Source organism: Mastacembelus armatus, chromosome 22 (genome assembly GCF_900324485.2).
Source record: "Mastacembelus armatus chromosome 22, fMasArm1.2, whole genome shotgun sequence".
NCBI lineage: Eukaryota > Metazoa > Chordata > Actinopteri > Synbranchiformes > Mastacembelidae > Mastacembelus > Mastacembelus armatus.
In genome coordinates, this window is record NC_046654.1 from 17998491 (window position 1) to 18011215 (window position 12725).

The 12725-nt window shown below is 41.8% G+C and overlaps 1 protein-coding gene across 2 annotated transcripts in view; it reads left to right on the top strand.

Annotated features, from left to right (window-relative positions):
- The window catches only part of kif6 (kinesin family member 6), a 46916-nt gene that overhangs the window by 17977 nt on the left and 16214 nt on the right, over positions 1 to 12725 (top strand). For both annotated transcript variants that reach the window (XM_026303252.1, XM_026303261.1), the window contains exons 11-13: positions 583 to 688; positions 3210 to 3339; positions 12140 to 12337. In XM_026303252.1, the coding sequence (XP_026159037.1) occupies positions 583 to 688; positions 3210 to 3339; positions 12140 to 12337 (434 nt within the window). The remainder of the gene's footprint in view (positions 1 to 582; positions 689 to 3209; positions 3340 to 12139; positions 12338 to 12725) is intronic.

Below are 12725 nucleotides of genomic sequence, written 5' to 3' on the forward strand. Positions count from 1 at the left end.
ATCAATCCATTCCCCAGACAAGCTGAAGTCAATTTAAATTTATTTTAAAAAGTAGATTTTTTTTTTAAAATTCTGGCATTTGGCCTTTTCTCTTATAAAATCGTGTACCTGGCATTGAAGGGCATTCTCTAAAATCAAACTTTATCACAAAACCATGTCTTCCAGGGCCCTTTGTTTTAATCCTATGTCATGTAAACCTAGAGTGTTTCTGTGCTGAACATGTTACAGTGGAAAATAAAAACCACACATTCTCATGCCTTCATTGGATCTGTCTGAACAATTGCCTCCTGGTCTTTTCCAGTGGCTAGTTCCAGAGCTTGTAGAACCAATGTTTGGACTATCATCTAGTGATAGTTTATTAACAGGCTGGCCCAGTGGAGCTGGAACACATTTTAGTAAATAGTTTTCTTTGACCAGACCCACATTTTAAACATTAGAGGCACTCTTCAACCATAGATCTTAACTGTTTGAGTGCCATTTGAGCCTGTTTGGCGGAGAAGGATTGTAACATGCAATGTGGAATTGATTTGTAGGTTCTTAGAAACTCTGTGTCTGCATCTGTGTCTGTGACTTTGTGTCTAGGTTGGAAGAGCTAGTGAAAACCTTTCTGGATAACCCTGATCAAGATGTGACACTGTCACTTGGACCAGATATGAGAAAAATTCAGTATTGTTTCTCCCTGCTTAAGGTAATATATTCACAGTAGTCTTTCCATGTAAAGCATTTTCTTGCACATATCGACATAAATCTCTGTCTGTGTCTATCCAGCCATTGTTTCCTAATGTTTGTTCTTCTTTCTCTTATTCCTGACAAGATCTATCTGCCATTGCTATGTTCATGTGGCAGCACAATATATCTTCATTTCAGATTACTATGCTAGTTCATTGAAGATTTCATTCTGTTCCTTAGTTAATTGGTTAGTTAGTGTATGAGTTGCAGCTGTAACTGTGGTGGCTAGTAATCAGGGGAAATAGAAGTAATTTGATAAATGAGATGTCAGAGCATCACAATCCTTATCCAGCAGATCAGCAGTGACCAGCTGACCAGTCACTTCTTATAAATAGCTCCCCCTACTGGGGGAGATTTAGATTTGAGGTGTAATGTGGCCATGTAGTCATCATTGGCATGTGTATAATCCAAATAATCTTGTGTGACATTTGGAACATATATATATTTATATCACAGGATTTATGTATTTCAAATTGCATTATATTTCAATATTACACAGTATTACACTGAAACTAAATACTAAAGTGGCTTGTGGCAATGTCCTGTGTGGACATTATGCTGGTTTCGGCCAAATGTCCAATCTTCTGACAATTTGGAGACTGCTATGGAAAAAGTTTGCAATTGAATGTTGTTTGCATAATATTCAGATATAGCATAAATTGTTACGTTTTTTGTTTTTGGTTAAAGTGAAATTTTTTGTGGAGCATTTATTAAACAGCAGCTGGTGGCCCAGAGCCTCTAAATGAGCATAGTGAAAACACTGCAATGCTTACACTGTTTCTGGGTTCTGGGTTGGTCAGAGTTGGAACAGCCAGCGAAAACCGTTCCACATCCCAACAAAATGTCTGTTTATCTACCCTTCAGTCTGTTATGATCTGCAAACTCTATCTCCTGTTCAGTTTACATTTCTCTGAGCATCACTCCAGTCACACACAAGTGATTCTGTAGGAATTTGGATCTGGTTTGAATTTGATTTCTTTCTGCTTTCCTCTCAAAGCTGGCTCATCTGACTCAACTCTCAGCTCAGGGTTATGTATAAACATTAAAGTACAAGTCTGCAGTTTTATCTTTTCAGCACTGTGAACTTAGATGTGCATTGAGACCTCGATTGTTTAGCACGATGTGAATCTATGTTGTCAAAGTACAACATAGAACATGGAACTTAAAAGTTATATTACAAAACTGGGGAACATCATTCCAAACTCCAGTGTCTTCATCAGCATAAATATTTGGACAGTTGCACATTTTGTTCATAAGGCCTTGCACTTGAGCACATTCAAGTCCCAAGCTTATATTGGAGTAGGTTTCCCTGAGGACTGAAACAGCAGTGTTTGAGAAATAGCCCTTTCAAGACAAACTGCCAATGAGTTTGTAACCTGTACAGCGACAAACTATTTGGACACCTCGCTGAGCAGCTGTGTGTTATCTCAGCTTTAGTTTATGCACAAAACAGCTCACATGTGCTTCAGACTTGCCATTTGATTAAGAAGCAATATGAAGTGTAAAAAGATGATCATACAAGTGAGGAAAATAATGATGAGGCTCAAAAAATCTTTTATTAAAAATTTTAAATTAACGGTGATTAGTTTTGCAAAAATTGCAAAAAGGCAGGTGCACAGAAGAAAACTATTAAATGGCAAATAACCTGGTAGGACTGAATGTGAATGTGCAGGAAAAAAAAACATAGTGGATAAAAGCCGCTTTATTACTGCACAGCAAATCAACAATGGTAGACAGGATGTAGCTATACATGTTCTCTTATCAGTTATCAAAAGAAGACTTCATCAAAATCTAAACCTCAAAGACAAAAAGGCCACATTGTAATTCACAGAAACATATACAGTGAAAAAATAAAGAAAAGATAAAATTGTAGATGGAAAAAAGAACAGCTTATGACACAAAGCACTACCTTATTTGTCAAACATGGTCTGTTACAGCTTGGCCATGTAGAGGATGGTTTCCTGTGGAACTGGTACACTAGGATTTAATAATAATGTCACTGCTGATAGAAACAACTGAATAAATGCAGAGGTAGTTATTTGATTTCATATTGATCATGCTGAAACACTGAGCCTGAAAACATGTCTAAATACTTACAGTCTGGACTGTATGTCCCCAGAACCACTGGAACTAGCTTCACCTTTCTTCTATATTCTTTACCTTTCTCTTCTACTGCACAATCACACGTCAATGTATTTTCCAGCTTGTTCACGGCGTTAAATGTTTATGTGATTAATGTTTTACCAAACAGTGAATCCACCTGTAGTAAAAAGCAGGCCTTTTACCTGTAGACATTTATAAAGAAAAGAAAAGAAAAAAAATATTGCATATTGAATGTTATTTAAAAGCATAATTTGACTGAATACAGATGCATGGACAAATTGATTTAATTCATACATCTATTTTTGATAAATTTCTGATGAAATTGAAATCATTGTCTTAATTAATAAATCAGCAAGCTTTTCATGTAAATTGTACAGATAATGATTGTGGACAAGCACAGTAGCAGTGATGGACAACAGTCACCAGCAGCAACAATGAGGGAAGACATCTGTGCAGCAGAAGTGACCAAACTAAAGGAGATGCTGACGCAACGTGATAATGAGATCAGTATCCTGTGACAGGGTGTACTTCTAATGAAAGGGTGATATTAAATTTTGGGAAGTTTAGTCTAGTAGTCAAATTATACAATATGTGAAAAAATAATTAGCATGAAATTCTCTGTCTGCATGCTAATAGTAATACACAATACAAAAGGTTACAGGTGATTCACAATATTCAAAACAAACACCAAAGCCAGTGTTTGTTATGGTTCGTAGATTCATTGTTCGTCAGACTGGCTAAATTTGGTTACGTTTTGTTGTTTTATTGAGTTTCTGTCACAGAAAGTACATTCACGGTAAACTGAATGAACTGGGTTTTACTGTTCCCATAAACAACTTTGGAAGATACAGATATATATCATTAGGTTAAAAGTGTTTATCTGCACATCACACACAGTAGATGCAGTACGTTTGGAAGTGGAATTCAGCAAAAATAGGTATGGTAGAAATCAAGTGAATTTAAAATATTTGTCTCTGTCAAGGCTCACAATTTTAACCACACTTTCCCTTTAATAGGAATATTATCATTATCAATGTATTTATCTCAAAATAATTCTGCCCTTGTTATTGTATGGTTAGATTACTGCATTTTTACAAAAATATCTTATGAAATGTAAATAATATTGCATTCATCACCTGTGCCCCAAAAATACACATGGAATATTGTTTTCATGTGTATATTCAGATTGCTCTATTAATCATAATTATGGTATTTGTATTTCAGTATGATTTATGCTGGCTTTATAGGATTATTGTTCCCTTAGCTCCAGATGCTAGCCTATCATTAGATCATACTACATTAGTCAGAAAATTGAGATCCCTGCTTGATTATTTAGCCACAAAAACCACAGCTCTCCAAAATAAATAAAATATTATCATACAGATATTTCACAGTAGTATTTCTTGGCCCAAGTACCGTATGCATAATACAATATCCTCTCCTCTTTGTAGACTTTCCCTTTCAAAATGTCTTACCCTGGTTTTCACAATGCTAGTGTAAGTGCCAAAATTGCTGTTGTACTATTAAGCACATATTTCATCAAATAGTGCACACGCTCTACTGCCCATATTGTGTTTATGTTCTTTCGTTGTGAATATTGCATATAAAGTGTCAGTGGCCCTAAACTGTCAACCCCTCTGTCAGGGTGGTCTGTCTGCAGCGTGTAACACAATAGTTTGGGTTTACCAGCCCTTTAGGTGTGACATCATTTCCAGACAGAGCCCTAATAGCTATCTAGAGTTAGACCTTGTGTATTGCCATGCAGGATTAACTCTGCACCGCATGGGAGTGGGCACCAGGTAAGACTTAATTAGATCAGAGAAATGACACATTACCACTAACATGACGATGGATCTACAAGAGAACTAACAGACACTGTTGATTTCAAAGAGTATCATTGAGATGTTAACATATGTAAAAATTACCAAATTTTGTCACTGTGGTTAAACGTTATAATGTAAATGTAAATACAAAGTGGAGCAACAATGGAGAGATGCAAGTCCCCTCCTTGAGACTTCATGTATTCAATTTTATGTGTCCAAATATAATTCTGTTCTTGCATCATATCACTTCTCTCTTTTTTTCCTAATGCAACTCTGAAGTGAAGATACTCTAATAATACAGTATTTGATTTTCCTTCAATCAGGATACAATTATGGCATGTTATGCTCTAATCAGCTGGTCATTATGCAGCACAAATACAGAAGCATACAGAGTACATCAAGACATTATCGCTAAAAATAACCTTTTGTTAGTCAGCCCCATTAAGGACTGGTGGTGTGTGCTGGGTGCAACCTGCCTTTCCCCCCAGTTTCACCAGAGCCAGAAGGATGTTGTGTCTTTGGGAAAGCAGCATAGTGGGAACCTTTTTCTGGGTGGTACTTATTGAATCTAATTTTATGTACATATTTTATATATGTTCTATATATAATCACTTTCAAAAAGGCAATTCTATCATTTCTAGCATTCTAGCAAAAGAGGTTTTTAACCTCTTTTGACCTTTGCAGCTTTAAATTTGAGTTTCCTCTTAGTTTGATGAAACAGGGATTTGGCAGCCTTGAGATATAGAGTAATCATTATTGTCATTGATTTTTAAATCAGTTTTAATGATGAAAATTAGATCTCTTGACAGCACTAGACAAAAGGTTGATGAGTTATGAAAATGTCTGAGGACAGTCTGGGCAATAATTACAACAAGCTCTTGAAGTTAAATTACCAAATATGTTTGTAATTGTCCTTAACGTAAGTAACGAAACGTAAGTTTTCTGATCTGACGCCCTTATCAGCAGATCAATGATTAGTGCATTCCAAAACTAGTACACACTGTTGCAAAATTAAACACTTTTATTCATTTAGAACTCTAAGGTTAGGATTTTGTTACAGTTAATTTAGTCACAAAAACAACAACATTGTGGTATGGCTTAAACACCTACTTGGTTATAGTCAGGGAATGATCATGGCTATGTTTCAAAGAAACCAATGTTAATGAAAATTTCACATTTCTTCCTTCTTTGCTCTTGGATTCTAAAGTCACAATTCCTAAAGCCACCAAAGGGCTTTGTCAAGCATATACTATGTTGTTGGGAATTTCTTGAAATGACCAGTGTTGTTGATTTCCTTGGAAGATGCGCCCATGGTTGTCAAAATTTCTTAAGGAACAGATGGTCAGACCAGCACGCAGTGACCAACATCAGTAGCCCTAAGGCTAGTAAATGGTAAGAGCGAATAAACACCCATTTGGATTTTTGTCGTGCTATTCAGTAGCCCATTTAGGCTTCCCTTTAGACTACAGTTATGGATCAGTAGGTCCCTACTCAATTACTGGAACCTACTGGAAGGTTCAGCAGGTCATTTTCATCCTACAGATCTTCATTGTCGCCATTACTCACAACAGTCAAATCGGCTGGAGAAAAAAAACCCTCTTTTGAGGTAGTGATTCAGATATTTTTTACTATAAGACACTAAATCCATTGGTGCTGTTTTTTCCTGTATTATTGCAGTTGTGCTATATTGCAGTTATATTCTAGCATCTTAAGAAAAGGACAAATTATTGTTTCTCAATTTGTTGTTACCTACATTGAATGATTTGGGGCACCAGTAAGGTTGCCATTGCACCTTTGCCAGCTATGGCAATTTTAAAGGCATTTTCTTTATTTCCTGTGATGTCTGCTTTATTGGAGAACATAGAGTGACAAGAAAGATGAGAAGGAGAGATGGAATGCACATTATGAATTGGGTTTGACCACAACATTTTGAGTGCATGGCATGTGAAGCAGCCCACAAATCTCATGCGCACCCCCAAGAGAGAATTTTTCATCTTATACTATAGTCTGGCAGTGCTCAGCAAAAATGAAATGATCAGATTCCAAAGATTTCAATAAAGGAAAACTCTAATGAACACCACCAACAGAAGTATTGACTTGTATAAAACGAGAGTTACACATGTAACTGCGGTTCTATGAATTCTGAATGACCGCCAGAGGTGATATATGCAAGCACTGAATGTTCCTTTCACACATACGCAGTTCAAGTAATTATACCAAAAAGGTCACCTGTGACCCCAGATGACCCACAGAGGTGATATATTCTGGCGTCATCTGAGGCTCTTTTCCTCCATAATCTTCTCATGGGAATGCAAGGAACTGCAGTTAAATGCGTAACTCTCATTCTATTTCATCCTTCCTGACCGTCAGAGGGTGGTGCTGCAAGCACTGAATGACTCATACCATCGAAGTCATGAGGAATCCTGAGTACATACCGCACGGGTTAGACCCAAAGGCCTCTGGCCGGAGGACCACATTCAGTGGCTGAGGGGTTACAACATTCACCCTGTAGAACCTGGAAAACGTGCCAGGTGACACCCATGAAGCAGCAGCACATATAGCGTTCAAAGGTATGCCTCTTAAGGCTGCCCATGATGTGGCGACACTTCTGGTGGTGTGGCCCGTCACGCTCCATGGTGGGAAATGGTTGCCTGCCTTGTAGGCGTGAGAGATGACAAAGAGCGACAATCCAGTAGGAGAGGCGCTGCTTGGAAAGAGCACGACCCATCTTAGGACCATCATTGCATAGGAACAGCTGGTCAGACGTTCTTATAGCTGCGATATACGCCCTCAGGGCCTGTACTGGGCACAACAACTCCAGCCTGTCCCTCTCCTCTCCCGTTGGGGAATCAAACCATGCGACAGTACCTTCAGGAGGAAGGCTGTGTTCGGCCAAAGCAAAGATCCTCCCTCCCAGCTGGAACAGAAGACCTTCCCTGTCCGGAAGGCACCATGGCATGCCGCGACAGAGTCTGAGCAGTAGCGGGAACCATGGCCAGAAAGAGGCTACCAATAATCTGTGACCCTCCTGAAGAACCCTCTGCAGTGTTGGAATGACCAGAGACAGTGGTGAGAAGGCATACAAGAGACCCCAAGGCCAGGGATGGGCTAGGCCATCCTGGCCCATCATCCCTGCCAGTGAAAACCAGAGGGGACAGTGAGTCGACTCCTGTGAGGCAAAGAGATCTGCCCCCGCCCTGCCATAGAGGCTCCAGATCTTGGTACCACCTCTTGGTGGAGACGCCACTCCCCCAGTAGAGTTGCCTGCCAGGAGAGGGAGTCCGCAAGCTGGTTCTCCTCTCCTGGTAGGTATATTGCCCACAGACTGGACAGACGCATGGTCGCCCATAATAAAAGGTCCGGTGACACCTTCAGAAGTCGTGCGGGCCTGGTGCCACCCATTGATGTGGTAGACAGTCGAGATGTTGTAGCCTAGAATGACAACGTGTGAAACCGTGGTCAATTTGCCCAGAAGCCGCAGGAATGTGATGTAGGGCAGTGACTTGCCCCGTCTGAAGCAACAGAGCAGGAGGATTGTGTCCAAGACCACTCCAATAAAAATCGTGGTCTGAGAGGGAGTCAGGCAGGTCTTCTCCAGGTTGACCCGGAATCCTAACTGGGCCATGTGGGACAGCAGACGGACAGTGTCCCGAGTTGCCTGAGCATGAGATGGGGCCCAGAGCAGCCAATCGTCCAGGTACGGCAACAACCTCATACATCCGGCTTACAAGGGAGCAAGAGCTGCCATTATGCACCAGGTGAACACCCTTGGTGAAAGAGAAAGCCTGAATTGGAGCACTCTGAACTGCCAGTGGTGGCACCGTTATGCAATTCGGAGGAACTGCCTGTGCTGTGGTGCAATGGGCACATGAAAGTAAGCGTCCTTGAGGTCTATAGACGTGAACCATTCCCCGCCGGCGATGGTTTGCAATGACAGGCCGCCATGTTTAGCATATGGAACGGTAGCACTTTCATGTACTTGGTGAGTCTCTGTAAGTCCAGGATTAGACGAAATCCACCAGTCTTTTTTGGAACAAGGAAGTATAGGGAATAATAGCCACTGGATTGCGACAGAGGGTCTACTGCCTCGATTGCGCCCTTGGCTAGGAGGGCGAATAACTCCTGATCCAGCGCCAGGGCTCTTGCCGGGTCGCTTATGATGGTCATTTTGACTCGGCTCGAAATAGGGGGCTGGTGTCAGAACTGCAGCTTGTACCCATGAGTTAACGTCCAATGTTGCTGGCAGGGACCGGTGGTGGGGTGAGTTCTAGGTGGGGGCGTGGGCACCGGACAATTGGGCACAGTGCCTCCTCAGGTGTCACAATAAGGGAGGCGATAGCTGGCTCGACTGCAGGCATGTGTGCCAGGCCATCCTCCACTGCATTGTGCATCGACGCCAGGGCTTGACCGTCGGCTGAAAGCCGTGACCGGGGTCTCTCCAGCAGGCATGTAACTCCTTCAGATATTCCTTGGAAGACAGAACAACAAAGCAGTAGGGGCCTGTCCATGCCTGAAGAAGGTGCTGTGTGGGACTGAGTCAGCCTGCTGTGGAACTTGCAAGCACTGCAAGCCATGCGCATGAGGCATTGCATAGAATTATCTCCCATGGCGCTCAGTGAACTCTGAGCAGAGGAAACAGCTCGCTTCTGAAGCCCAAGAGGCTTCCTACTCAGTATCCTCCAGAAATTGGGAGGCCGAGGCGGCCAGCGGAAGGATATCATCCTCCATGGCTAAAACAGGAATGAGCAGAGAGGACAGCCCTGCTGCCTCTGCAGGAGGGCCAGGGTGTCAAGTCAAGAACAGAGATCTCATCTCAGCCAATTCCGCAGACAGCCACTCGACCTTCGAGGAGAGCCCACATCCAGCTTTAGCCCTCTTCCTAGGGGGACTTGTTGCAACCGTGGGCTCAGCCAGGCACTTTGACAACCTCGGCGGGACTAACATCTCTCGCCCTCAGGGGGGGAGGTCACCCTCACTTGCCGACGACAGCAGTGCCAACCTAGCTACTCTCAGCACTCAAGGCATGTAGCTGCAATTCTTGCATGGGTTGTCAGATAGCCCTTCCCTCAGGTGATCAGGCAGAGGTCGTGGCCATCATCAGGCTGAAGTGCGCCCCCACAGGTCACACAGCAGTGAGCCCCATCCCTGATGAGAGGTTCCACTGTCTGTACCAGTATCCAGCAGCAAGGGCTGAATTAAACCTGCTAGGCCAGCCACCGCACCATAAGCTGGGGGGAGGAGGCATATGCACCACCTACCCAGCTGAGTTTAGTACATTAAAAAACAACGGGCTGAGGTGGCAGGTACTTCTCTGTCACTCGAAAATACTAATGAGAGATTCAGCTGCCGAAAACTGGGAGTGGGGAGCACGAACAGCAGAGGCTTAAGTTACTGTCTTAGAAACAGAAGACAACTACAGCGTTTCAACCGCAGCGTAGAAACAATGTGTCAAACACAGAAAGTGTGAGCAGGGAGCGCGAACGCTGCTGTCACCAACAGATGCTGAAGTTCCTAATAAACAGAAAACAACTGCGGCATTTCAACCGCCACAATATAGTGCAACACCTATCACAGCAAGCAGGGAGAGGGGGCACAATGCCGCCGTCACCAGCAGGCTTGGGCACCGCGGCTGGGGAAAGAGGATGCCCCGTGGAGGGCGGAATTCCGCTTCTCCGACCGGTGGGGTCACGGGGCTCCCAGCGACTGTCAAGGAGTGCATTGCTTTCTACGCAAGTGGCAGTGTGAACCGCGTGAGAAGAAAAGAGTCTCAGATGACGCCGGAATATATCACCTCTGGGGGTCACAGGTGACCTTTTTGGTATAATTACTCGATCTTCGCATGCGCAAAAGGAACATTCAGTACTTGCAGCACCGCCCTCTGGTGATCAGGAAGGATGAAATAGAACAATGACGTAAAGCCTACAGACACTGTCATATTTTTCCATAAAAAAATTTGGATTTATGTCAGGTTTAAATTTTGGCTGTACTGGGAAGACTGCATGATTGGTTTAATTGGAAATTGTAACTGGAGACTTCATGTTATTGTTCCCAGTGACATCCTCTTTGCATTGACTGACAGAAATATAAATTAACTTCTTCAAAACTACATCCATTCATCATCCAAAAATGACATTCTGACTTGTTTTTCTTTGAACATCCCAACATTCCATCCACTGACCACCACAGTTTAAGTCTGGCCACAACTACATGTCTGTGAAACTCATGAGAGAAGCATGCTTAAAAAAACAGACTGATGTGTTAACTCTAAATTATGTCTTGATTAGGCCATCAAACATACTTCGATTTATAGTGGGAAAAACAGGCATTAAGGGCAGAAGCTGAACAAATATTTTATGAGTTTAATGTCTTATTTAAGTAGGTAATAACTGCAAGGATCAAAACTAAAAGCTAACAAATATACCTCTTATGAGAATAACTTCAACTAAACTTTTCCCCCTTCACCTGCTAACCTGTGACAAGCTTCCATTGGTTGTTTTTGGCTGGCATCGTAAACACAATTTAAACAACTTTCTCTAAATGTTTTTCCTTAAAAGTTTCCCCACACAATTTAGTTCAAACAGTTACAATTTCCCCACTGTAAGCAATTCTGAATGCAAAAAAACACCTCTGTTGTCTTTTCCTTTCTCACTAGCAGTGTGCTCCTTTTTCACAGTAAAAGTTCATAAATCTGCTAGTGGGGGTGTTGAAGCATAGCAAACAGGGGTTGATTTGATAATCAAATTTGAAAGCAGTTTGAGTAGAAGGCAGTGGCAAACACAGAACAGTGCTGTAGAGTTGGAACCAAGCTACTTTACAGTACATGAAGCAGGGGAAGCAATTATAGTAAATTGCCCTTACGCATACAGACATTGAATATGAGAAAATGAAACATGTCATTACAATAAAAGTGTGAATAGGATCTAAGCAGCAGTTCTTGCCTTTCAGCCTCCTCATGTAGCCAGTCAATTACTCTCTGTCTCTTGCACAAGTTACCCAGACTTACAGACACATCTACACTTAGATTCAAGTAGACAACCATATACATACAACCTCATCAGTGGAAGAAGATTTTGTGGAATTTTGGCAGGGTCTCTACAGTCTCTCTGGCTCCATTGATTCATCCCAGACCATGACATCTTCCCAAGCCTGTAAGGTCAGACTCTGACACATGTCAGCACTCTGCTATTATTAAAAGCCTGCAGTGAAGTCTACTGCCCATTGGAAATTGTGATGGATGCTGCTATACCTTCTTCTTACAGTAAATTGTCATTTTCTGCTACCTTTCACAACCATTCAGTAACATTAAGTACTTCTGTTTCAAAAATGCTAAAGTGTTCTCAGGTATTCATGTGCACTGTTATTTTTTCATACATAAAATTATGAAATTTATCTTCTGATATGCATGTGCAATTGAGTAAAAAACCTATTTCCATTCAGAACGTTTGCCCCATCAAAGACAAGAATCCTTAACTCAATGTCCACAGGTATTCTAGTTAAGATGTTAAAAAAGGAGAAGAAGAGGGCCCAGGATGCTGCTGCTCACTTTGCTAACGTCACAAATGGTCAGAGCCTGGTCTCCCAGAATGCTTCAGCGTTGTCAACAATGCCACCGTCGACAGACGGAAACACTGATACCATCTCACCTAACCATGGAGGACGAGCTATACAGTACATGAAAAGAGGTACTTTAACAAGCTGTATTCTTTATTCACTCATCTTGACAAAGCAATTTTGTAAACATTGTCAACAGTTTTAAAGGTAATTTAGATAATGCTGGCATTTTATTTAATATTTTTCCTGTGTATAACTTTGGTCAGTGAACCATATATGATTATACTATGTATGCAGTATGGTGGCTTAGTTTTCATTGTCAGCACATAGTAAAGAGGTTCTAGATCTAGATCTGAACCCCAACAGGGCCAACTGTGGCCTTTCTGTGTGGAGTTAGCATGGTCTTTAGTTTCCTTCCACCCACAAACTGCACTAAGGTAAGACGCAGAAATGGAATTGGTACATGGTTCTGGAGTTTGACTGCTGACTGCTACTAAACAGTATGAATGGGTCCAGCAG